At 43.6% G+C, this 27,972-nt stretch overlaps 1 protein-coding gene and 1 long non-coding RNA gene across 5 annotated transcripts in view; one reads left to right on the top strand and one right to left on the bottom strand.

Annotated features, from left to right (window-relative positions):
* The window catches only part of LOC132458772 (uncharacterized), a 214,362-nt gene that overhangs the window by 11,090 nt on the left and 175,300 nt on the right, over window positions 1–27,972 (bottom strand). The gene's annotated exons all lie outside the window — the stretch shown is intronic.
* kif13a (kinesin family member 13A) overlaps window positions 1–27,972 on the top strand; it is a 165,782-nt gene that overhangs the window by 81,793 nt on the left and 56,017 nt on the right. For all 4 annotated transcript variants that reach the window (XM_060052969.1, XM_060052967.1, XM_060052966.1 and 1 more), the window contains exons 12-16: window positions 12,274–12,384; window positions 14,295–14,429; window positions 21,987–22,117; window positions 22,294–22,380; window positions 22,474–22,649. In XM_060052969.1, the coding sequence (XP_059908952.1) occupies window positions 12,274–12,384; window positions 14,295–14,429; window positions 21,987–22,117; window positions 22,294–22,380; window positions 22,474–22,649 (640 nt within the window). The remainder of the gene's footprint in view (window positions 1–12,273; window positions 12,385–14,294; window positions 14,430–21,986; window positions 22,118–22,293; window positions 22,381–22,473; window positions 22,650–27,972) is intronic.

Raw genomic sequence — 27,972 nt, 5'->3', positions numbered from 1 at the left:
AACATCATTGTCAGAAGTGGACACGCTTTTGCTGCGGGTGATTTTGTAAAAGAGTGTCTGACAGTTGCTGCTGAAGCTGTGTGTCCAACTCAGAAGCGGGCTTTTTCTCAAATAAGCCTGTCACGGAACACGGTGACCCGCCGCGTTGAGGACATGGCCGAAGATGTTCGGGGCCAGATAGCCCAAAGAGCAGGTCGGTTTTCTGCCTTCTCCATCGCATGCGATGAAAGCACCGACATATCGGACTCAGCACAGTTGCTGGTGTTTTTGCGAGGCGTCAATGAGGACTTTGAAGTGTGCCAAGAACTAGCGGGCCTTGAAACACTGAAAGGGACGACAAGAGGGATCGATATTTTTAAGGCAGTGGAGCAAGTTATGGACAAGAATGGTTTGAAGTGGGAAAACCTATCTGGCATCACGACTGATGGAGCCCCGGCCATGGTCGGTAAGAGAGCAGGTCTAACTGCACTTGTGTCCGACAAAGTCCGCGAGCGTGGTGGCTCGATTTTTAAATATCATTGCATTTTGCATCAGGAGCAACTGTGCGCTAAGTATATCGGCCTAAAGAACGTGATGCAGGATGTCGTTGGCATTGTCAATAATATTCGCTCAAAGGCGCTCTCACACCGTCAGTTCAAAGCTGTTGTTGATGAGATGGATGCCCAGTATGGGGATGTATTGTACCACCAGGAGGTGCGGTGGCTGAGCCGCGGGAAAGTTTTGCGACGTTTCTTTGAGCTGCGTGAGGAAATCAGGGTGTTTCAAGCCACAAAGGAGAACAACATCCAAGTGCCCTCGGACAAGCACTGGATTGCAGATCTGGCCTTTCTTGTGGACATCACAGAGCTGCTGAATATCCTCAATCTTCAGCTTCAAGGGAGAGACCAGATAATCACTCAGCTGTACGACCATGTCAGAGCCTTCAAGCAAAAGCTCCAGTTGCTTAGCAGACATCTCTTAACAGGTGAGATCTAACTTGAATATGTTATTGAACACAAAACAATGTAGTAGGCTGGTTATTGATCACTATAACCAGCATGTTATTATATTTGTTACATACATTGTGTGTGGAGAATACATTTTCTATTTAAATATAGGCATTAAATCCAATAATACATTTGTTTTTTGTACTGCAGCCATAAACACAAAAAAACTAGTTTTTTTCTCATTTGATTGATGTTTGGTATTTAATTGAAAATCAAATGAACAACCTTGCATCTTACATTACTACTTTTGTCTTTGTTTCTGTATATTTAGGAAATTTGGCACATTTTCCCAGCCTCAGAGAAGTTGGGTTGATGGAGGAAGACACACCAAAATACTGCAACATTCTCAGCGATCTTGTGGTGGAGTTTGACCATCGCTTTGAGGATTTTCGTGGAAACGAAGCAGCACTTGAGCTGTTTGCCCAACCCTTTGCTGTAAATGTGGATGCAGTCAGTGAGGAGCTTCAAATGGAACTTTTGGAGCTTCAGTCTGATTCAGACCTCCGTTGCCGGTTTAGAGAGCTTTCTTTACAGGACTTTTACAAATCTGTTCCTGCACACAGATATGGCAAGATCCGCAAACATGCACAGGTGATGTTCTCCCTCTTTGGAAGTACCTATGTCTGTGAGCAGGCATTCAGCCTGATGAATCTTAATAAGTCCAAACTGAGAAATGCTTTATCTGACTCTCACCTTCATGACATTCTCACTCTGTCAGTTAGTCAGCTGGAGCCTGATATTAAGAGACTTGTAAAAACCAAGGTCTCCCACTGATAGGCCTACTTCAAATCATAATGTATAAGCCTGGACCTCCAATGTGTCGGAGTATGTTCTGCTCTGTCCTGTGTTACTTTGTTACTGTCCTGTGTTATTGTTAGTGTTACTTTTATTGCACTAAAAAAAATCTTTGTATTTGAAGATACAGGCCCAAGGCCTAGTAATGTTCCATGTCTGTCTTCAAATATTTCATAGTGCTTCAATTATTTTTCTAATTTAAAGAAGATAGATTTTATGATTTATTTATTATTTTTTGAACATTAATGTGAAGCACAATAAACATTGTCATTCATTTTTCAAAATGACCTTGTGATAGTGTTGATTTTGCACACGCATGCTATTTATACCCATATTTAACCTAATATACTGAAAAATTACAATTTTGGCCCACGAGCCTCCCCCCGATTAAATTTTGGCCCTCCAGAGGGAAGAATTTGGGCACCCCTGCTTTAGAGTGTTGGTTTCACTCATCACACTGGGCTTGACAAACTTCTCCAAAAGACTCTTTGGAGAGATCTTTGTGAGATCACTGCACATAAATGGCAGCATGGGTTTGTTTATAGCTTCACCGTTATCTTGGTATAGCTTCAGATATGAAAAAGAAGTTCAGTTTGGCTGGGAAGAGGTCGTCATGTACAATGACCTCAGCTTTCTTAAAGGACTTGGTGCATGGCTCTGTAATTTTTTTTGTTTTGGTAGAACTGATGTAGGTTTTCAATGAGGGCAACATCTCAAGGGCACGCTCAGCCACCTCCACGTTTTCTAGCCATCTGTGACTGCAGAAGTCAAGAGGAAACAACGTTGAACCTGTGATTTCTGTAAAGTCCTCCCGAAGTGCTGGAACATCTTTGAAAAGCCATTTCAGGCTTGACAAGGCATTTCCTAGGTCCCAGTCAGTGGATGCACATCCTGTTCTGAAAGCATTATGTAAGATGTGCAAACCACAACTTCCAACATTTAGCATTTTCCTCCCTGTTTGCTGTTCAATGTTCTGCTGGGCTAAAGAGGAGGTCTTTCAATTTAAATTCGGTCCATCCATAGACAGCTGAATCAGGTTCTGAAAGCCTATCTCTGAACACACTTTTTCAATCTTCTCATTAATTTGCTCTGCATTGTGATGACCCATGAAAAATGATGTCAGGTATCTTGAGTACACTTGGTCATTGTTCCAAAATCTTAAATGCACGTCAAGCTGGCATTTCTTCATTTCTTTATTTAGACTCTCATCAAACATTATGACATAACCAGACTCTTTCTTTGCTGTAATCTTCATTAAAGAAGAGAAATGAGGAGCAATCCCAAATGTGGTGAGGTATGCCACTTTTCTCTCTCCACAAGAAAACTGCTTGGCAATGTCACTATCAGGAAACATGGTTCGGAAAATACACCAGTGTGAATTTGCGCTACGGTATGGATTTTGACGTTACCGTGAGACCAGTGTGACCGGTAGACAATGTTGTGTGTAATGCGTAACAAAGTAAGTAATGCGTTAATACAGTTACCTAACTACTTTTTCATGTAAAAAGTAAAGTTACACGCGACTACTGAAAATATGATAACGAAACATAGTTCCTTTTTCAATTCGGCACCACGGTACTTTTCCCAGGGACAGATTGACAGCGATACTGCCTTCTCAGGCAGTATGCTATCGCGCAAGCACGCAGGCGCGCAGCAAGCACTCCTGCGTGCTTGCGCAATAGTCCCTTCACGACCTCTCATTCCACAACGTACGAGACAGACGCTGGTAGCGTGAAGCTGTCTCTGCAATCAGACATTGCTTCCGCAGGCATTTTGAAAGCCAGTCGTTACAACAAAATGCCGTGGTGGAACGAGATGACAAACGTTGTCACTGTTTACCTGTCTAAGGACATGGTTCCCTTTCAAAATGTCGATAGAAAGGGCTTTAAAGAGATGGTCAAAACACTCGATCCCAGGTACGCGTTACATGCCCGCACACACTTCAGCCAAATTGAGATGCCAAAACTATACGGCAAGGTCTGCAAAAACAAATCTATACTATTAAACATTAGTGTTTTTCAGAGATGGAAGTAACTTGAGAAAAGATTATATATTTTTTTATGCGGTTTTGCTGCCTTTCCAGTATTTTACCCCTTCAGAGGCATTTATATCGAAATTAGAAGATAAAATTAACATACCGTGGTATAATACCGTTACCGTCTATTCCTCAAATCATACCGTGATATACATTTTAGTCCATACCGTACAGCCCTAATTTGAAGGAACTATCTTGTGTTAAATTTGAGGTATGTCAATATTTTTGGAGCAAGAACAACAGCTATTTGTTTGCTTGATTCAACTAACGTTAGCTACCGCTTTTTTGATGTGATATAATTTACAATAATATTGTATTTTTAGGACCGAGTCAACGCCGAGTACTCCACGAACGTAGACCTTGCATAAAGTTAGTAAATTTTAACAACATAGGGCAATTTAGATAAATAATCTGGTAAGGGTGTTGTCCTAGGCTAATTCACCAACAGCAAATTTCTGTATAATAAAGGGCTACATTTTGCATCGAAGTCTGTCATTAGAAATCGTTCAATTGTATTGTGTTCTACAACCTCCGTAATGAATTTTCACGCTAAATACCGTCAAGGGTAGCTCAGAATTCGAGTAGCCGTATACTTCGAAACACTCCCCCCCCCCCCCCCGACACTGTCACCTTTTTTACTCTGAGATGTTTGCAGGTCTGGGTAATAAATCAGGGTGTCCGCGCGGTAGTAAAAGTTAGTAAAAAATAAAATAAAAAATTAAGGCCCTTTAAAGGTAGTAAAAGGTAACAAACGCAATTTGACTTGGTAGTACATTTTTCACCACCACCTCAATATAAAATGACTTTCCATTTTTTTGTTTACATGTTTTAACTTCATCTAGCCTAAAAAAATACAGTATACGGTGCTAACAGGACCTGAACTGAGTAGCCGTTAGAGTTGGCGTTGCTGGTTGCTATAGCGATGCCGGTGTTACACCGAATTCTGCGACCCACCGAAAAGTGTGACCCCAGGGGGCGCTGTTGCATATTTACTGCAATATGCACGAGTTTCAAGCGTAGACAGGCATGACAAAAACATACATAAAACATAAGATCTCCCCCCAACCAATTACCTTTTTATTAAAGGTGCTTAATAAATACATTTGATTGACTTGATTAGCATTTTACAGACCCATACAATAGATAGGGCGTTTAGTAGGGTCCTTCACCGTTGCTTCTTTACCCGTAAAAAGCTACAGTCATGGTTAAATTCCGCAGATTTACCTTTGAGCATTTCCTATTATAGGCTACTGTGTAAAATGCTGTTTAGAATTAATGTTAGTATAAAGAAAAGAAAGACCCACCGGTGGGGGGAGATCTAATGTTTTATTTATGTTTTTGTTATAATGCACACGTGCATGTTGCAGAAACTGTGCAACAGCGCCCCCTGGGTCACACTTTTCGGTGGGTCGCAGAATTCGGTGTTACACCGGAAACCATAGCAACGCCGGTAAACAAACCCAGAGAAGCCCAATCCCTATGAGAGCTCCCCGCGCTATGGCCATCCGGAGGCGCACAGAGCTTTTGGCCGTGATATTATGTATACAATTATATTGTATGCATAAAGTTTGACGGTTGAACGCTGATTGGCTGTTACGTACACATGTCACTCAGTGGCCAATCTGTTGAACGCTGATTGGCTGTCATCACGCGAAATTCGCGTCAAAGTTGAAATATTTCAACTCGAGCGAATTTGTCGCGCCACAAATCCTCTTGAACACGCTCGCCTGTGCACGGCGAAAGTGTGGCGCTACAAATCAAAACTTGTCGCCGGTTTTCTCTCGCGAAAAATTCGCCCGCGTTTGGTGTGAACGCACAGTTCGCGATTGTACTTACGCGCCAACGTCAGCTGAGCTTAAATTTTCAGTTACGGGCATTACGGGAATCATTACCATTGAGAATAATAGCTTTGTTCTTTACATAGCCCATAATAACTGTCCATAATTGACATGTAATCCCAGCACTAATACACATCTCACAGTGCTTCTACGTTAGCACTGTTTGCTGGCGGTTAGCAAACACATAGTTAACTGGTCCTTGGCTTACCTTTCATATGACTCGAGAGAGCTGATTCTCCCATTGCGAAAAGCTGGATTTCTTTTTTGCATACTTTGCAGCAGGCTACGGTTGGATTTGGTCCACGTTTTATCCACAGTTTGTATTTTTCATGTTCCAGCCAACGTTCACTAAAACGTTCACAACCAACGTTCACAACCAGATCCGGTCAGAACACAAAGGCTCATGCGAAGCCATCAGAGTAAGCGTGTAGCCGTGATGAAGCAAACTTTTATTTTATTTTGCTTCATTTAATAATTGGTCTGAGAAAGACTGTCGAGAATTATGGTCGGCCTAACACTTCCAAGCATTTACAAGCACTTTACATAAAATTCAAGCATTTTTCAAACCTTGAAAACACAACATTAAAATCCAAGCATTTTCAAGGATTTCAAGCACCCGTACGAAGCCTGTCTGTATATATGTGGATTTTTGAGACTCTCCTGACGTGGCTGGATTCACAAATGCATTTTTTACGGCCATCCGGAGGCGCACAGAGCTTTTGGCCGTGATATTATTATGCAATCATATTATATTTTATAGGCCTACTATTATATAAAGAGCTCCGGGAGTCGCAAACGGCAACAATCAGTTTCTCCTCCATGCTGCAGTTCACCCCGACCTGCACTGCACTGAGTTGGCCGGTTGAACGCTGATTGGCTGTTACGTTACACATGTCACTCAGTGGCCACGCTGTTGAACGCCGATTGGCTGTCATCACGCGAATGTCGCGTCAAAGTTTAAATACTTTTAAAGATTGATAGATTGCGGGGAACATATGACCCTTTTTGGGAAAAACGGGGAACATAGGACCCGGGGAACAAAGGGATGACCCCCATTTGGGAAAGTATTACTTTTCCTCCCGAGATCCCGCTAATGTTGTGTTATAAAGTAAAGGGAAACAAGATATATATTCTTCCTCCACCTCTCTCGCTTCTCTGCTTGGTGTCGCTGACGCTTATAGTTTGCCTCCCTCGCTCTGATAACGTCACGTACGTGGAAAAAAAACAACGAAGCTCCGAATACTGATTTAAGCTTTGAATACTAATTTTCCGAGTGGCCGTTAGATGTAAAAATCCATAGATTAGCCGCACCGTTATATAAGCCGCAGAATCGAAAAATGGGAAAAAAGGCGCGTCTTATAGTCCGAAAATTACGGTACATTTTTATGAAAATTGCAACAAAAAAAAAATCATATATTGATGGATTTATATTACATATATTTAAAACAAGACACATTTGTTTGTATCAGAAATGTGTTTGTGAAACTTATTTTTGCTTATGGATTTATTTTACATTTATAGATACCGATATCCATTTGTGTGTGCATTGAAATGTATTTGTGAGAAGAGAGTAATTTATATATAAATCACAAAATACATTTGGGAATCTTTCTCTGTGCATTCATTATTAATGAGTCCGTTCTGACCGCATAGTCTGGTGGTCTCCGTATATAATAAAAAGATAAATATATATATATTCACGGATCAGCAGCATCATTAACTTGCATTGCCGCAAAATCCGTGGCCGCATCACGGAAATACCTGTTTCCTGTTATGCCCCATTTCCACTGCAGGGTGCGGAACGGATTGGATCGCAAAGGTGCGGTAGGGAGGGGGCGGTATAGCCCAGCTCAGTTCCGAGGTCGCGTTTCCACTGCCGACAGTACCCTTGGTGGTAGCCCGGATGTCGATCGCCGCGGCAGCTACGTAAACATCGTAAACAACGTCTTCCTCCCCAAGAATGCAGACGAGCGTCTCCACCTCCTTGTTCGTCCACCTCCTTGTTTACGCGACATGTTAATTGTAAAGAATAATACCTCGAGGCTACTGTTTGTTTGTTTTTATCCCCGCGTCACCCGGAAGTGACGATTCTGTCGACCAATCAACGGAGGGGGGGTGTAGCTAGAATTTCACGGGACCCTTTCAGGCGTCTGGTCTCGTTTTGGGTACCGCAACAGAGGAGTCCCGAGAATGGGGCCGGAACGGGTACGGCAAAGTCCGGGTCACGCCCACTTTTGGCGGTGGAAACGCGACCCAACCCGCACCTTTGCGATCCGATCCGTTCCGCACCCTGCAGTGGAAATGGGGCATTAGACCAGGTTACCTACGTTTAGACTTATCAAAGTTGTTTACCTCTATAGGCGTGGTTCCCAAACGGTCTCTTAGGAGTCTTCTTAGGAAACACTCCTTACGTCATTCGTAAATGGCGCTGTCCAGAAAGAACGTGCTGAAATCGATTGCTCAGAGATCGAGTTTCCATTTCATGCACATGACATCGTTCAAAAAAATATTGCAGTCAATGCGAATAAAACATTGCTCGAAATCCTTCTAGTAGGCCTAAATATTTATTTAACCATTGGCGAACATAGCATAGCCTACACTAATTTAAAAAAAACAGCGGAGGAGATTGAGGCCGTTCAAATTAGGCTATTGCTTTTCTGTTTACAAAGGCGTCTGACTTGTTGATTATTTAGGAAAATAGACATTTTGAAATGAAAGCTACATTTTTAAAAGTTTATTTAGCTCATTATATAATACTGCTGAGACTGCTTTGATTTTTGTTACCTGTAGGGGTCTGTGTGCAGGCTTAGCGCACCACCCGCCCAGTGTGTGTTTGTCAGGTGAAAACTAAATGTCAAAAAGAAGGAAAGGGCGGTGGTTGAAAAAAGTCTTTCGACCATTTATAACCTTCACTCGTTTCTTGTAATGGTTTATTCGTTTCCCAGTATAATTTCCTTAATTTAGAAGACAATTTTGTTCATTTTTGATTTGTATAATAAATACAATATTTTTTTGAAGAGACCGGCTTCTAACTGGTGCTTTGCCCAGCACATTGGCAGAATTAGCCTAACCATAGATGGAGGAGAAGGCACTCGCGATTATAGGTGAGACCTCCTGTGATGGGATCTCGGGAGGCAACGACCTTAGAAGAGGTGATGCTGGACACTCTCAGGCCAGGCAATCCCCATCCCCTGCCAGATGGGCCTACTTCTCAGGCCAGGCACACCCCATCCCCAGCTGCGAGGACATCCCCGGCTTGAAGGATCTCCAAGGACAGGCCGGCAGCTAGGCCTACTTCTTAGCTACTCAGAGCCTAATTATTTGTCAATTTGCAAATTTCACAAATTGCTTGCAGAATTGTGCATGCCTTGACACTAGCCGCGTTTACATGGATAGGCCTTCTTCTGATCCGATTAGAAGTGGAAGAACAGCTCAATCGGAATAAATCATATATAGGCTACGCCTCAATCGGAATACAATTCTCGGAATAGAGGAGGTGGTGTAGTCCGCTATAATCGACATGTAGGCCTGTACACTTATTCCGATTGGTTCTCTAAGCTTTTTAGCTTAGAGAGATGGCATCAGCAGTTGCAGTAGTTCGCAATTGGTCCGCCTGTACTTTTATGCACACCGAACTAGACCGCTGTCAAGGAAAGTGGATTTTTTGCCTGAATCATGTCTTTCTTAACACTCCATAAGTAGTCTGGTAACTTATGAACCCCAGCATGTCCGGTTGCTAAGTGACGTCAACGTCTATGGCGGACTATTTTTCTACAGATCAACACTACGAATGGTAATTGTAAAAAGACTGTAAATATATTTTGTTTCGTTTTGGCAAGGAGCCGTGTGTATTACTCCTTAAGCGGGATAATGTATAGAACATCGCCGGTCATTATCGAAAATAATACCCTTCAGGGCGCAGCAAGACACCTCTGCTTCGCGTCGGAGTCCGGTTCGCCCTGTCGGGGCTTACTTTCCCGAAATGACCGGCGTCCTACAACATTATCCCTTACATATAAATCCAGACCATCTCAACGGTTGTGCGTGACACATACGGACGTACGCTTACCACTTTTGTAAATGCCATAGGCTATATACAGAAGGCCTACATTCGGATTGCATGATAGGAATAGATTTATTCTGATTAGAAATCTAAACGGATCAGAAGTGTCTATGTAAAGCGGCTACTGTCAATGTGGCAATTCCATGCACAACAGGGATTTCTAAAAGGTACAATGGCGGCGACTAGCGTCAGTAGCTGAACCATCACTATGGTAGAGCTAAGAAGGTTCTACGACAATTCAGACCAACCTTACCGACGAAAGATTCATAGCGAAGAACGTTTCGCGAAACACGCAAAGAACTTAAAGAAGACGTTAAGAATGACGTAGTTAAGGAGGCTTTAAGAAGGTTTCGGGAAACAGTTCGCATCCGTAGCCAATTGAGGCCAAGTGAAACGGCATGTTTGAATTAAGGACTTGTCTCTGCTGTTCTTTGTTTGGGCCGTGGGTACAGCAAGGCGAGGTCGGTTCGACTCGCTTCCAATAATTTAAAAAAATCGAAACTTCAAAAAAATATTGTATTTATTTTACAAATCAAAAATGAATACTGTCTTCTAAATTAAGGAAATTATACCAGGGAACGAATAAACCATTATAAGAAACGAGCGAACGTCATAAGTGGTCGAAATACTTTTTTCAACCACCGCAACATTTAGTTTTCACCTGACAAACACGCACTGGCCGGGTGGTGAGCAAAGCCCGCACACAGACCCCTACAGGTAACAAAAAGCAAAGCAGTCTCAGCATAAACAGTATTATATAATAAGCTAAATAAACTATTAAAAATATAGTTCATTTCAAAATGTCTATTTTTCTATATATTCTTTTTAATCAGTGTAGGCTATGCTATTTTCGCCGATTGTTAAATAAATGTTTAGGCCTACTTGAAGGATTTCGAGCAATGTTTTATTCGCAAAGACTGCAATATTTTTTAGAATGCTGTCATGCGCATGGAATGGAAACTCGAAAATAGATTTCAGCACGTTCTTTCTGGACAGCGCCGTTTACGAACGACGTAAGGAGTATTTCCTAAGAAGACTCCTAAAGCCCAGTTCAGACCAAAGATTCACCTTGCAACGGCTTGCAACTCGCAACTCCTTGCAACACCTTGCAACGCCTTGCAACGAGACGGGCTGCGACGTTCTAAAACTGGGCAGTTCACACCGGCTGCAACGCGCTGCAACGGGCTGTGACGCTAGGTGGTTTCCATAGCAACTGTGAACGCTCTGGCACAGCTGAGAGCCGCAACATCATCATTTGCGTAGGTTAGGGATTAGTTAGGTTTGCGATTAGTTAGGTTTGCAATTAGTTTTCTTTTTATTTTACTTGAGAGTTGGCTAGAGTTACTAAGTTTTGTCATTCTCCACTACATCTGCATTGGAGTAAATAGCTGGAGCTTACAGTTCGTTTAGATTACCCGTTGTTGGATACATTGCATTTTCCGTTAGTTGAATTTCAGATTGATCTGTCTTAGTTCACCATCGGCTCAACTACTTGGAGATGGATAACTTAATTATAAACAGGCCTAATTATGTTAGTGAGAGTGAAATGGTCGCAGTTTTTGCTGTGGCTTTAATCATGAAAAGGAGAAGACGGCGAGTTATAAAGCCAAGAATATGGAGCCGCAGTTGGGTACTTCAGCGGCAGAAACAGGGTGCCTACGCCAATCTGGACAACTCACATCTGATGTCGGCTCGACTTCGGATCTTTTTAAGCTGGAGTGGACAGTACGGTACCGGGACGGAGTAAGGCCGTGACGTACAAGTTGTTCTGTGCTGTGATTGGCTGAAGAGGAATAGTTAAATCGCCGCGTTCTAAAACTGGACCTTGCGATTTGACATGTTCAATCTCTGGCGACTCCTTGCAACGCCTTGCGACGCCTTGCAACTCCTTGCAACGGCTTGCAACGGCTTGCAACGACCCGTTCACACCGCCCCTGCGACGTTCTAAAACCGTCTCGTTGCAAGCCGTTGCAAGGTGAATCTTTGGTCTGAACTGGGCTTAAGAGACCGTTCGGGAACCAACGTAAGATTCTTCGTAGCGCGCTAAGAGAGAACGTTATCGGGATACCGGGCCCTGTGCACTTTAACAATAAATGTGCTGCACATTCCAATTTTTTGTATGTATGCCCTGCTATGTTTTTAAAACTATGAAGACATGTTCAGAAGAAAAATGAAACTGAAGAATTACAAATTCAAGAGGATAAATTCTAAGCATCATTCTAATGGAAGAGCCTTTCAACTTCTTCAAAGGAGTGGCTTCAAAGTCTGAGGAACACAACGCCAATAACAGTAGTTCAAAGTTTGAGCAGGGGTGAGGTTAGACAGTTCATCCAGCCACATAAAAACAGTGAATGTTGAAGTATCCTGCAAGATGTGTTCCTCTGTTTCCACATCCCCTGTAGCCTTAATTCTTTAGAAAAACAACTGCACTGAATGTAACACGAGATTGGATAGAGTTCGGTAGGTACTTCTATGCTCTTGGTTCACGGGGAAAACAGAGGCTCACATTAGTATTTTACCACTGACCCTGTGTTCCTCTGCTGATGTCATGGTTAGTCCCTGAAAGCCCCGGAGCTGAAGGAGAAGCTGCAGGAGTCTGAGAAACTCATCGAGGAGATGACCGTCACCTGGGAGCAGAAACTACGCAAAACGGAGGAGATCGCAGCGGTGAGCTTCTTAGGATTTACATTTTGGACTCTGCGTTGAACAGAAAAGTACATCCAACATTCATCATTATGGATCTATACAGGGTAGATCTATACAGGGTAGAGCTACAGAGATCAACGGAAAAAAAAACATCAAATAATTGTTGTAAAATGATTAAATGTATGGACATACATATATATATGCATATATATATATATGTAGACATTTACAAGTTATATTATTTATTCATATAAATACTGTGATAACCCGGCACGGTGAGCGAACCACCACCACCTCCCGAAACAGAACACAACTTTGCTGGGCAAAAGCCAAAAAGGCATGTTTATTCCAAAATCAAACAAAGTCTCATACTGAAAATAATACAACAACGAAAAAACCCTGGGAGGAATCGACGGTCTTATCCCCCGTGGGGGGAATCGACGGTCTTATCCCGTCACCCACGAGGACCGGTCTCCGTACAGGAGCTCCAGGGCTGGGAGAGCCCCGAATGAGAAGCAGGCTATTTAAGCCCTGCTTCTCCACCTGTTCCTCAGGTGCTCTGCATGTCCTTAATTGGCCCGGGCCGAGTTGCCACACTCCTCCACCCTTTGTTGAAGCCTCGGGTGGCCTTTCGGACGAGCAGCGGTCCGGCCCGTAGCATGGCTGCTTCTGCTGCCGGCGTGGCACGTTCGCGGCGTTGTCTGTCGTGGCCTCGTCTCCCGCGGCCTCGTCTCCCGCAGCCTCGTCTCCCGCGGCCTCGTCTCCGGCGGCGTCGTCTCTCGCGGCGGCGTCTCTCGCGGCGTCGTCTCCGGCTGCGTCCTGGTCTGGTTTGGTGTTCGCCAAGGGATCGCGTTGCCTTGTGTCGCGGCTGCTGGTTGGCGTTCACTCAAAAATCTCCGTAGCTTGGTCGAGTTGCCCGCATTCTCCACCATATGTGGTAACCCGGCACGGTGAGCGAACCACCACCTCCCGAAACAGGACACAACTTTGTTGGGCAGCCAAAAAGGCATGTTTAATCCAAAATCAAACAAAGTCTCATACTGAAAATACGAAAAAACCTGGGAGGAATCGACGGTCCTATACCCCGTGGGTGGAATCCCGTCACCCACGAGGACCGGTCTCTCCGTACAGGAGCTCCAGGGCTGGGAGAGCCCCGAATGAGTGGAGAAGCAGGCTATTTAAGCCCTGCTTCTCCACCTGTTCCTCAGGTGCTCTGCATGTCCTTAATTGGCCTGGGCCGGGTTGCCACAATACATATGTATACAAACGACAGCATAAAAGACAGTACAGTAAGAAACATTATACATTAATATGATTTTCAAATAAAAACAATGGTGAGCTATTGTTAGAGGATTGTTCTAGAATCTAGAACGATGACGGCACATCAACCAACTATCTATACTTAATACAGGGCTCTTCTCAATACCGTGGAACGCTCCATTCACTTGCATGGGCCCTTCACAACTTTCGACAGTGAATTGTATTTGATAATTCAACGTTGCCAAATGTAATTGACCGCCGTCAATTAAAGTGGCTTTTTTGCCGTCTTTCGTATCACTCCGCAAGTAGTCCTGTAACTTGTCACCCCCAGCGTCTTCGGTTGCTAAGCAACGTCTTTAGCGGACTATTTCTCTGCTGATCAACGCTACGAATGCTGGTAACAAATAAGTTGTAAAAAGACAGTGTGAAGTTAGTATTTCGTTTTGGCAAGTAGCTGTGTAATAAGTGGGACAATGTATAGAACGTCACCGGTCATTATCGAAAATAAGCCCCTTCAGGGCGAAGCAAGACACCTCCACTGCGCGTCGGTGCCCTGTTCGCCCTGCCGGGGCTTATTTTCCCGATAATGACCGGCGTTCTTTACATTATCCCTTACATATTTTTTCTTTCATGAACTCAATGATGAATGAATATGTTGTGTGTGTGACCAGGAGAGGCAGAAGCAGCTGGAGAGCATGGGCATCTCTCTGGAAACATCTGGGATCAAAGTAGGCGAAGACAAGTGCTTCCTGGTCAACCTGAACGCCGACCCAGCCCTCAACGAGCTGCTGGTCTACTACCTGAAGGTGGGTGGTCAACCAGCTGCTGGTCTACTACCTGAAGGTGGGTGGTTACCCGGGCTGCTGGTCTACTACCTGTAGGTGGCTGGTCACGAGCTGCTGGTCTACTACCTGAAGGTGGGTGGTCAACCAGCTGCTGGTCTACTACCTGAAGGTGGGTGGTCAACCAGCTGCTGGTCTACTACCTAAAGGTGGGTCAGGGGCCGCGTCCCTTCTGGGGCCTCATACCTTCAGGGGCTTCAGGGACTTCGTACCTTCAGGAGCCTCGTACCTTCTGGGGCCTCGTACCTGCACGGGCCTCGTACCTTCTGGGGCCTTGTGTCTCCAGGGGCCTCGTACCTTCTGGGGCCTCGTACCTTCAGGGGCCTCAGACAAACTGGGGCCTCGTACCTTCTGGTGGCCTCTCATTGTTCAAGTTACATGTTGCAAGTTTGGAAATCTGAAGTGGATGAATTTGCAAACATTCTGTGCTTGTTGGGAGAAAGAATAGAAAGACTTAACCTTTAGTTTCAGATGGTCCGGTTAGGCTAGGACTGGCATAGGAAAAATCATAATCCAGATTATTCTCGGTCAATATTTACGTCATGATTATTTAGCACAATAACTCAGTGACTTTGAACTTTTGTCTTTTTATCAGTGAGTTTCCACTTTATATATTATTCAACTGAAAAAAGAATAACTCTAAAATAAAAATAAAAGATACATTTAGATAAATAAATAATAAGGAATATATCATATTCATTTAAAGAAATTATATAAAAATATTATAAGACCTGAATTAAGATCACCAATGTTGTAGTGCACTTCCACAACTTACTGAAAACCCAGCTTGACAATATGTCTGTTGGGGTGGTAGTAGTATTCGGCTGTACAAGCATTTATTATACAGGGCAGGCAGTGCAACTCTGGTGAAATGTTGACACTTTGTGGCAACCCGGCCTGGGCCAATTGAGGACATGCAGAGCCCCTGAGTAACAGGGCTTGAATAGCCTGCTTCTCCACTCATTCGGGGCTCTCCCAGCCATGGGGCTTCTGTACGGAGAGACCGGTCCTCGTGGGTGACGGGATTCTACCCACGAGGCCCGTGGGTTGTATTGTTGCATTGTTTTCCATATGAGACTTTGTTTAATTTAGGATTAAACATGCCTTTTTGGCTTTTTGCCAGCTATGTTGTTTCCTGTTTGGGAGGAGGTGGTTCGCTCCACGTGCCGGGTTGCCACAGCTTGTCCAACGTGTTTACAGTTTGGTCTTTTGCCAGGAAGCATGTGACGGCATATTTCTTCAAGTGAGAGCTGGATGGGTCTACGGTGGCATTATTAAGAGTGTCCGTAATTGATGAGTTTGTCACGGTGGAAGAGGTCGAGAGGACTTTACTTTTCTCAGATTTTTTGGTCATAGACCCACTTGTGACTGAACTTAAAAAGCCATCGAGCTCTTCCCTGTTTCAGATGGATTTCAATACTAAGTGATAAAAAAAAAGATGTGTTTTAGGATCGAGGGGGGCATGTTATTCCTATGGTTACGACTCGCGCCAACTCGATGATACCTTTTTAGTACCGTTGTTGTTTGACTGTTATGAGTGTTAAAATAAGCGATGTTGCATATGAAATCCGCCATACACACCGTAGCGTTAGACTATAGGTGTCTGGGAAGCCTAACTCTCATGCGGATATTAAACACATCGGAGCTTCACCATCCACACACACACCGTAGTACTATTTAATAATGGTCTGAATAGCCCGACTTTCTCTCGGACGCTGCAGTCAAACGCTGCCCAGACAGAGCTTTGTCCTGGCTGTCCAGGCAGAGCTCCACACGTCCAGACAGACCACTGCCCAGAGAGAGCTCCACATGGTCACACAGACCGCTGCCCAGACAGAGCTCCACACGTCCAAACACAACGCCCAGCTATGAAGGTATTATTGTAGTCGCAAGCATGCGTTCACTAAAGATACAAATATGTAACAGTAAATTTGAAGTCGTAAATAATTGTTCTACCATTGTAAACACAAAATAGAAGCTACGAGTTCACATGTCCGTTGTTACAGGTGCACAAATCCTATCCTGTGCATCATAACTTCAAAGAGTCATGCACTTGACACTTCTGCTACAATCATTGCAGCGCAGTTGGTGCAAAACCTCATAATCTCAGAACATGCACAACATTTGTGCATTCATAAACCCAAATGTGAACTAATGCATCTGAAGTTGCACATCTGTGAAATATTACCTCACATTTAAAATTAAATAGATTGATATGTTCATTGAGCATTTTAATGAGCAAGCACAAGTCCATCGATACAACTGCTTCAATCTGCTGCTACGAGTCTCAGCTGTTGTTTTTCTTGCAGATACTTTTGCAACACGTCTAGGTGGTACAACTGTAGCAAAAGTGATTTGTATCCGTAGACACAGAACGTCCGTGGGCAGGACAAAAGGGGCAGGGGTTGCATTATTCAAACTACACTGGGACCAATCCAAGCATACTACTCTTCCTTTCTGGAGTCTGACCAAATTATTCGAAAATAGTTTGGATCCAATATTCAACAGTAGTTCATTTGTTCAACTCGTGATTACATCCCGTTCACACAAGGCTGAATAAAAACGACATGTTTTTCTAACCTCACCGGCCGTCAACAATTTGTTCAACTAAGCAACCACAAGTCTGGGTGTTCAGGTGTCTCACTGGGTGTCCCCCTGGGGTCAGTCTTGGGTCCACTCCTGTTCACCACTTACCTCCTCCCGCTGGGCACACTCCTCCGTCACCATGGGGTCCATTTTCACTGCTACGCTGACGACACACAGGTCTACATCTCCACCAAACCCACCGCTGCCATCCCCCCCACCTCCCTCATAACGTGCCTGGAAGAGATCCGGAGCTGGTTGAGCAGGAACTTCCTGAAACTCAATGGAAACAAGACCGAGGCCCTGCTCATCGGATCCAAATCCACCCTCACTAAATCACAACACACCCCAGCTCCACTCATAATCATCGATGGATTCCCAGTACCCTTCTCCTCCAAAGTCAAGAGCCTCGGCGTCATCCTGGACAACACCCTATATTCACAACATCACCCGGACTGCATTCTTCCACCTCCGCAACATCGCCAGACTCCGCCCATCACTGACCCAATCCAGCACTGAAATCCTAGTTCACTCATTTGTCACATCACGCATAGACTACTGCAACGCCCTCCTCACCGGACTCCCAACCAAACTCATCAACAGACTGCAGATCATTCAGAACTCAGCCGCCCGGATCATCACCCGCACCAAATCATCTGACCACATCACCCCTGTCCTCATCCAACTTCACTGGCTCCCAGTACACTACCGCATCCAATACAAAACCCTACTCCTCACCTACAAAGCTCTCCACAACCTAGCCCCCAGTTACCTCTGCGACCTCCTCCAAGAATACACTCCCTCCCGCTCCCTCCGCTCAACCTCTGCTGGACTACTATGTATCCCCACATCACGACTCACTACAATGGGTGCCCGGTCATTCAGCTGTTCAGCACCCAGGCTCTGGAACTCCCTCCCCCCCACACATAAAACAGTCAGACACCATTACAACCTTCAAGTCACAACTCAAAACTCACCTGTTCAAACTCGCACACAACGTCTAACTGATCACTGTTTTGATTGTTTGTTTGTTTTGTTTTGTCTTGTTTTTGTTTTATTTATTTTTTATTTTTTATGTTTATTTATTTATTTATTTTTTCCACAATGTCTTGTTTTTTTAAACGATTTATGATGACTATATGCTCTGTAAGGTGACCTTGGGTGTCTTGAAAGGCGCCTCTAAATTAAATGTATTATTATTATTATTATTAAATGTTGGTCATCAACGAGTTGAATGAATGAACGAATGTTGAATATGGGATCCAAACTATTTTTCAAAAAAATGTAGGGGTCTGGGGGGGGGGGCAACTTTACACAGGCGACGCAGTATTCGAGACATTTCTGAACTTATATATTATTTATATTATATATATTGGCGACCATTAAAATACATTGAAGGACACTTACCGCATGTTAGCATTTCTCGATTGTATACACACAAAAAATGTAACTATGCACCCAATTCTGAAAACTTGAAGCTCATGTATCAACTACAAGCCTCCAGACTGCTAAACTCTAAGCACATTTCCACTGTTTTCACACATATAGAAATTCTAAATCACATTTTTCCAAAACTCTAAGCACAAATCTCATCATTTAGCACACTTGGTTCACCTGGAAACACTTACCTTCAAAATGCAACAACTAATTACCAATAAGTCTAACTCACTTCTCACCTGTTCAAACTCAACTGGCAAAACACTTCAAATATGTGTCAGAGCATAAAAGAGGCCTCAGGTGAGCTCTACTGCGTTGTAGATATGGTCCTCTGGCCTGATCAGGATCGGAGCTGGGATAAAGACTGATTTACATGTAGATCTGTTTCACCTCATTTATATTCTTATTTTTATTTTTTGTTGGCCAACGTAAAGCTTTTTATGCATCAAGTTCAGCTGAACATTATACTGTTACAGTAACAAATACTGTAAATATTTGCTTTGTTACCTTTTTGTACTTTGTACTTATATGATATATTCACAGTATTGTATTACAATATGGCAGCAGTCTTTATACTATATGTACCACCTAATTGCAACTTTAAAAAAGAAAGGTATTTCTAAAGAATGTTATACTTTGGAATATGTAACATGGCCTCATGAAGTCAAAACATATGTAAATAGTATTTTGATAGAAGTGATTTGAATTGATAAAACCAGTGTTTAATTGATGCTCTCTAAGAGATATTCATTTGATAGCTGTGTTTATTGTTTGGTGTAAAAAATCTATTTTGAGAAGAATTTATGGAGTTTTGAGAAATGGTTAACTCTTCCGCGGTTTGTGTTTTGAGTTTTGAGAAATTGATCTATAGTTTCCGAAAACGTGTTTAAACGATTGAGGAAAACTGTAATTCAATAATTTGGGGGGGAATTCAGTTGAAGTAAGTAATTTTTTAAAACATAATGTAAGGTACCCACCTCCTTCTCTTTTGTCAAGGACTCCAGAAAGGAAGAGTGTATGCTTGGATGGGTCCCATTGTAGTTTGAAAAATGCACCCCCTGCCGGCGACTTTCATTGGTTAATGCTTTTTTTTGCCCCGCCCACGTGCGCTCTGATACGCATCACTTTTGCTACACTTGTACCACGTAGACGTGTTGCAAAAGTATCTGCAAGAAAAACTGCTGAGACTCCTAGCAGCAGATTCGAGCAGTTGTATCGATGGACTTGTGCTCTCTAATTAAAATGCTCAATGAACATAGCGCTCTATATGATTTTATTTGTGAGCTGAAATTTCACAGATGTGCAACTTCGGATGCATTAGTTCACATTTGGGTTAACGAATGCACAAATGTTGTGCATGTTCTCAGATTATGAAACACGGGTGTGCGGATGTGTTTTGCACCAACTGCACTGCAATGATTGTAGCAAAAGTGTCAAGTGCATGACTCTTTGAAGTTATGATGCACAGGATAGGATTTGTTCACCTGTAACAAAGGACTTGTGAACTCATAGCCCCTATTTTGTGTTTATAATGGTAGGAAAAATACGACTTCAAATTTACTGTTACACATTTGTGACTTTAGTGTGCACATGCAAAATAAATATTTAAGACTTCAAATTTACTGTTACACATTTATGTGATTTTAGTGTAAGTATGCTAAAGACTTTTGCTACAATAATACCTTCATACAGACACAGCTCCACACGTCCACACACATCGCGCCGACGGTGCACCTTGGTCGTGACGTCAGACATCCTTTTCCAAGGTAGTCGGACGTCACTAAAATAACGCCACCTTATGCCACATAGGATTTTACCCCTTTTTCTCTAAATTGGGGACTCATTTCAGTAACACTGATAAAATGTTATAGATATTATGTTGATGTGATCATTTAAAACAAATGAGCATGTGGTTCTGGTAACACTGGCTGTTTAAGATGATTAAACAGATTGGTGATATTGCCTTGTTTGTTGTGGTTCCTCGACTCCTTGAAGCCAAAATGTTTCCAAACAGCCTCATTCGGTTCAACTTTCTTTTTGGCTCTCTCTCCGTCATCCTTGATAGCTGGGGCTAAACTAAACACACACAGCCTGGCCCAGAGTGAGGTCTCTAGGGAGGGCCGGAGGACAGCTGAACGCCGGAAAGGAAGCTTTCAAACACCAATGACAGCATTAATGCAAAACTGAAGGCGGCACAATCATCGTTTTATCTCCATTATCTTGTTTTCATAATAGTTGGAAGCTGTAATCTAATTGAAATAGAAATACGATGAATCGCCCATCCCTACATAGGGATAGATGTTTACATAGATGTTTATGTCTCAGACTGGAGTGAATGGAGCTATATTCTTATGATTCCATACATAGGACATATGCAGAAACAAGTATAATATACATCCGGCTCAACATTCACCATGAAAAACTTGAACTTTGTGCGCACCTTGAATCAATCCAGGGTTACCTGGAGAACACAGCACAAGGTCTGGCCAAACCTGGCCTGGAACTGGGCTTAGTGGGGCAGTGGGCCGACCAGTCTGAGAGATAGCCCCGCAGCAGAAGAGAGAGAGAGAGAGGCTAGGTCCGCCAGACAGCAGCCTCAAAACAGAACAACAGCTCTTTGTCTGGGCTCTGCTAGAGCGCCTGGCATATCTGTTTGGAATGACCATGGCGATGTGAAACTGCTGCTCTTGCTGCATGGATCGGCATCCTCTGCCTGCTGGGATGTTTGTTTAAAAAACGCCTACTCAGTAATGAATCACAGAAACAGAGTTAGAGTCATTCCTCACTAAAGTCTATTCAACACAGAAACAGAGTTGAGAGTCATTCCTTCTTCATTATGTTGCAGTTAACGGCTCATTTCTTTAACACTAACATTGTTATGATTAGTAATATGGGGAACTAGGGCTGGGCGATATGGGCCAAAATGAATATCTCGAATTTTTTTTACTATATCTCGATACACGATATATATCTCGATATATTTTGAATCTCATCTAGAGCACATCATAAATGCTCGATTCAACCATGTCTGGCATAATGTTACGTCAGTAATAATTCTAGTATTCCTGAAATATAAGTCTGCATGTAGATAACATGAAACATACTGTTTAAACTCATTAGTGCTTTCTATTGGAACAATTTAGAACTTGCACATAAGAAAAGGAAAATCCCAGCAAGTGACAAATCAAAACTTGTTGCCGGTTTTCTCTCGCGAAGAATTCGCCCGATACGCGTCTACGTTCACTTTATATTGGATTTTGTCGCCCCGTCGCGTTTGGTGTGAACGCACAACGAGTATGCCGGCGGCGGCAAAAAGAAACAGATTACGTGCCAATTTGTATTCAATGTTGGCGACAGGGGCATTTTATACATCCCCTGGAGAACATCTCGCGATACATCGCATGTATTCGATATATCGCCCAGCCCTATGGGGAACTACATCAATCCTCATGTCCTAACTGTTTCTCAGGCTGTGGTAGTAACTTTGCTCCCTGTGCGTAGGAACACACGCTTGTCGGGGCAGACACCTCCCAGGACATCCAGCTCTTTGGGATTGGCATCCAGCCAGAGCACTGTGCACTGGACCTCTGCCCAGACGGTGATGTCACCCTCACGCCCATAGAAAATGCCAGGTAAAACACTCATAAACACAAAGTATAGCAAGCACTCACACACACAGAATAACACGGCACAGGTATTTATGTCATGCAGCTCCTTGCTTAGTAATTGTATCTTCCCTGGTGTCATGGACTTCATTAATATCAAAGTAGCTTTAAAAAGCAAGTAGACACATCCTGTTTTTATACAGAACCTGTGTGAACGGAACCGTGGTGGACTCTCTGGTCCACCTGTGGCACGGTGACCGCATCCTGTGGGGGAACAACCACTTCTTTAGGTATGTATTCAACCTCGGGCCCCCTAACCACCATAGCGTGGGTGAGAGGCTATCACAGGGGGGTTGAACCACAGGTGTGTGTCTTGGCTGCAGGATCAACCTGCCCAGCAGGAAGCGGCGGGAGCGGCTGAAGGAGCTGGAGCGGGCATCGCCCAGGGAGAGCTACGTGGAGGCGGACCTGGAGACGGCCAGCGAGGCCTCGTCGGAGCAGGACTACAGCTACGAGTTCGCCCAGATGGAGGTCATCATGAAGACCCTAGGGAACAACGGTACGGCCGGGGTCAACCGGCTCTCGGGCCGTAGAAGCTAGATCAGTGACAACGCACATTACATTGGTGTTGTTAGGACACTGGACTCCCGCTCAGGAAGGGCCAGCTGGAAGGGGCAGAGTACACCTGGCACAATGTGTTGCCAGAATTAAAAGCTACCTATGTTTTTCATTTTTTTTTTACAAATTATTTTAACTGATTTCTTATTCTGAAAATATAATCTTAGTGTGATTGTTAGCGTTACTGCAGTGGTCCTAATATCTACTCTGCAGTGACTGCCGTCCTTTATGGAAAGCATCATGTTCTGGCCTTCTTAACCAATGGAAACGTTTCTCACTAGAGAAATAGATTATGCATGCAACCAGGATCCTGCATTCAGAGCATTGAGAGATACAATCCTAAATATAGTTGCAAGCAACCATGACGGGGTCCTACTGTCTGACCTTATGACCGACAGTATGACAGTATGACCGTATGACCGACAGTATGACCGTAGACTGCCAAGGGCAGATTAGCGTATATTTTGAGAAATATAAGTCTTCCGTACGTGGTGGTATGGTGAGCTTGGTCGGTATGGTAACATGGCATTGGTATGGCTTGAAAACTGGTTTACCAGAAGTTAACATATCAAAACAATCACCAACCATGTTTCTAAAGCATACTGTGTCAAAATCCACAGTCAAACGGATGTTAGCGAAATTACGTGTTTACCGCTATAAGGCCAAGCCTGCATTGTAGAGAGGCCGCGGTTCAGAAAGGCAACTTCAAACAAATGCATCCAATTTTTATTTTCAGATATCGACTTGAAATTTGGCATGGGTATGGAATCTACCCTTTGTAGCCATATTCGACAGCCGAGCCTGTTTTTGACGCAATGTTAGAGCTGTCTAATCATAATAATAATAATAATACATTTCATTTAGAGGCGCCTTTCAAGGCACCCAAGGTCACCTAAGGGGGTGTTCACACAGGCAGTTATTTTTTCAGGTGCGGGTGGATGTTTTACATTATATTCCTATGATACAGGGTGTTTTTGTAAAAACATCCTGGGTGCTTTTAAAAACACAGCTGCCAGCGGGGTTTTTTCACTGCTCTGGGTGGTTTTCAAGTTGGGATAAATTCAACTCGCCAAGAAAAAGCACCCGACGTCAGGCAGTTTTTTGACAGCTGACCAATGAACGAGAACCTACGTCACTAGGAAAAACGTTGGAAATTCAAGAATGGCGACCCAAACCAAGACGTCTTTCCCGACGGAGCAACTTGTTGTTCTTGTTAGTGAACATGTTGAGTTATATGACATGACCAACAAGTTATACCACAACATATATCACAAGGAGAGTATCTGGAGGACGATCGGTGGGATTTTGGGACATTATCAAACCGTAGCTCCTGAATACAAATGAAACGCCCCGTACTGCTGCCGTCCCCGGTTTATGTCATGCACCCACAAACGGGAGGGTTCATCGTTATCCTCGTCGTTGTCATCTAACGCCAAAACAAGGGCTAATTTTCTCATCCTCGACATTGTAACTGACACACTAAATTCCCGTAAGACCACTCTCTCCCACCAGTCTTGGCTGCGGACTCGCATCCAACTTCCTCTTGTTTGCGGCGGCGCTTAGGGTAAATATAAAGATCTGACGAGTAATTGACGTTGCTGCGCTGTCCTCCTCCTTCTTAATTGAAGGAGCAGGCAGAGAAAAGCTCTCTCCTGCTGTGCTTTCATTAAAATCAAATTTAAAATCCCCGATAGTGATAAGACATCCATTATGTCGCCGCCGGTCCAGAGACGTGTCAGGTGTGCGCGAGAGACATAACGGACACTTTTGTTACTGCCATGTATACAGTTAATTCGGAACACATTTTAGGAACAGATCTATGCCGCATAGAAATAAATCGGCATAGATCTGCCATGTAAACGCGGCTACTGTAGCGTAGTCAAACCACTTTGATACGGTAACCGATTGGCAACGTTGGCTCTAGAACATTCTGCTCTAGAATGAACTTGACAAAACCACCCTGTCAGTTTTTTAGTTGGTAAAAAACCGCCCGGGTCAGGTGTTTTTTAATATAAAAAAACTGCCTGTGTGAACACGCCCTTACAGAGCATAAAGTTATCATAAATCGTTTAAAAACAAGACATTGAGGAAAAAATAAAATTATAAAAAATAATAATAAATAAATAAAACAAAAACAAGACAAAACAAACAAACAATCAAGACGGTGATCAGTTAGACGTTGTGTGCGAGTTTGAACAGGTGAGTTTTGAGTTGTGACTTGAACTTGAAGGTTGTAATGGTGTCTGACTGTTTTATGTGTGGGGGGAGGGAGTTCCAGAGCCTGGGTGCTGAACAGCTGAATGACCGGGCACCCATTGTAATGAGTCGTGATGTGGGGATACATAGTAGTCCAGCTGAGGTTGAGCGGAGGGCGCGGGAGGGAGTGTATTCTTGGTACACTGTGATTGACAGGACTGACCTTACGGGCTGTGCAAGGAGGGGGGCGGGGCCCAGTGGACCAGAAGGAGCGGATGTTTTTGTTGCTGTTGTGAGTGTACTGAAAATTCCGTCCAGAGCCACGGTGGATGTATTTTGGTCGTTTGAGAATGTCATGGTGGGATGCTAGCTGAGGTGGGTGGGTCCTTGAGAAGATCCGGAGACGTAACATCTGTTACCGAGTAACGGTAACAGATGTTACGTCACAAATGCGCTCGTGACGTGAGAGTCAAACATCCAGAGGAACAGGTTAAAAATCCACAGGTTGTGAAGTCGGCAGCGACGTAAGCCAGCGGTAGATCCAGGCGATTATGGTGAAGCCACAGAGCCAGCACAGCGGAGGCAAAGGAGTGGAGCTTGCCAGTTGTAGCTACGCTGGAGACGGGGAAGCCAGTTGGACGGCGCCGGGGGTTAGCAGCAGTCTAGCCGGCCAGCAGGTGAACACTGTCGGGTAGCGGTGAAGGAGGTAGGTGGCGTCCTCCGCGATTGACAGCAATCCGCGGACGCAGGTAAGCGTCCAGGAGAGCTGGCAGGGTGGCAGCGGACCGGTGTGTCACAGTTGGTGTGTCATCCACCAACTGTCAAACAGCCGGCAGCCAGCTAATCAATGGCCCAGCGCTGCAGGCAGGTCCCGGACAGCTGACAGCAGTGGCACGGACAGGTAGCATCCAGCTGGTCACCAGCTGGCTAGCTAGGGACCAGTTTCCAGGGGTAGAAGGGGAGAATTGTAGTCCGATCCGAGGTTCAGAAGGGTTTCAGACAGAAGGGATTGAAAGTAAGCAGAAGAAAACTAATAAAAAATTAAAAGACTAGTAAGATAAAGAAAAAGAAAATCGCGAAAAGATAATGTTCAGAATGACATTCAGAGCGAGAAGCGGCAACCGGTGAGCATCAGCGTTCAAAAGGCAACAGCGTCCACCAACTGTCAAGCAACTGTACGACTCCACATATAAAACACGTAAAAATAAAGAAAACTGGCGTAAAAGTGATTATATATAACTAGTAAACTTAGCTAAACTACTAAAGACCAAAAAAAACAACAAAATGTTCAATGCATTCGTGAGAAATATTAAAATTACTGAATAAAAACAAGCCATACAGAGCGGCGTTAGATTCGCCAGCGTCCCCGTTACTAGGCAACTAATAATAATCGATATTTATAATCATCGGAGATATGCATGTTTTTCACTTTGGCCTTATTGCTATGAATTTAACACCATATAGTCCCACAACCAGCTGGTACATGTGTGCCGAGTTTGCAGCTTTTACCATTTTCGGCATCAGAGGAGTTAATATGTGGGTGTTTGGTCAAGTTCTGGTCACTAGTACACTACACTATATCCAAATGGTCTGACCATATGGGTTGCAGTGTGAAAGTGGTTCATCATAACAAATGGTGCATGTTTAACAAGTTTCATCCATATTGCACTTTCCTAGTGGAAATGGAAGCCTGTTGAGTATGTTGCACTTCAAAGGCTTGTTATAGTTCTACAACTTTTGACAATGTAGTTTTTGAGATATGGCCGATTTTGTAAAGAAAAAAATAATAATACTAACGATTACAATAGGGTTCCTACGGATTTCGTAGGACCCCTAATAACTAATATGACAACCAGGTAGGGCTGGGCGATATGGCTGAAAACTGTATCACGATATAAGTGTTTCATATCGGTCGATATAGATAATTATCGATAATTTGTATGACCGATTTAAAAAAAGGACCAGGAGAAAAATGTACTTTATTTTTATTTTATTTTATCTTAACTATTATGCTTTTTCGACTTTTATGACCTATAAACGTTGTTATAATTATTGATAGTCATGTTTAACCATACCAAAGTTTCAAATAATGACGTACATGCATTTCGACGTATTCCCTGCTGACAGTCTGGGGTGGCTGTGCAGAGCGCTAAACATTCGGGACAACGTTTGCGATTCACTTGTTCACATTTCCGGGAAATCATCTACGTAGAGGCACTCCTGCCGCGCCCCCATATGCCAAATCTGCCTGCGCGCGCGCTTCAAGGAAGGTAACCAATCACAACGGAGTTGGGTTGGCAGGAGGGGGGCGAGGGGGCGGAGAAGGACGAAACCGAGCGTTGACAGAGAATGCTGAAAGCGCCCAGATGAGAGGAAGAGTTTCCCGAAAATCTACATCGTTTTTTGGTTGTAGGCAGACAATGGAAATGAATGTCAACAACACAGCCATGGAAAACACTCAAATAAATACCATCCCGATGAAAACTTAACAATTATCAATAATAAAGTGCTTAACAAAAATTAAGTGTTACAAAAACATGTGCAAAGTGTAAAATGTAAACATATAGAAACCTGAGACCCGAGAAGAACTATCTACTATATATTTTTTACTGCAAGTTCAGGGCAAAAAAGTTCACCCTCTGGTGAATAACATTTCTTTTTTTAAATATATGCAGTGTTTAGTAAACATAGAAGAAATTCAAGTAAAACTGAGGTAGACTTAACCTTTACATCTGTAGTATCTAAACTATTCATTTCATTGAAAAACAAATCAAAGAGGCATTCGCAAGGACAGCTACGTGTCTGGTCCCGATTTCCAACAGCTGGCGTAGCCACGACAACATGCGACGCATTCGGCTGGTCACCAGTTAACACTGTAACGAGTTGAACTGAAACACCGGTGTAAGTACCATATTGGCTCGGCTACCAGATCGGCTCGGGGTCCGTCGTCTGCTGATTACATTACACAATATCATTGGCTGTACGCTTGAATGGGCGTACATTGTGATTGGCTGTACGTCGGACAGTTGTGATTGGCGGTTTTGTGCTGTAGCTCTGGCTGTAGTCAT

This window comes from Gadus macrocephalus, chromosome 6, assembly GCF_031168955.1.
Source record: "Gadus macrocephalus chromosome 6, ASM3116895v1".
Classification (NCBI taxonomy): domain Eukaryota; kingdom Metazoa; phylum Chordata; class Actinopteri; order Gadiformes; family Gadidae; genus Gadus; species Gadus macrocephalus.
The sequence above is the reverse complement of the archived record's forward strand: the minus strand, read 5'-3'. Positions and strand labels throughout refer to the sequence as shown.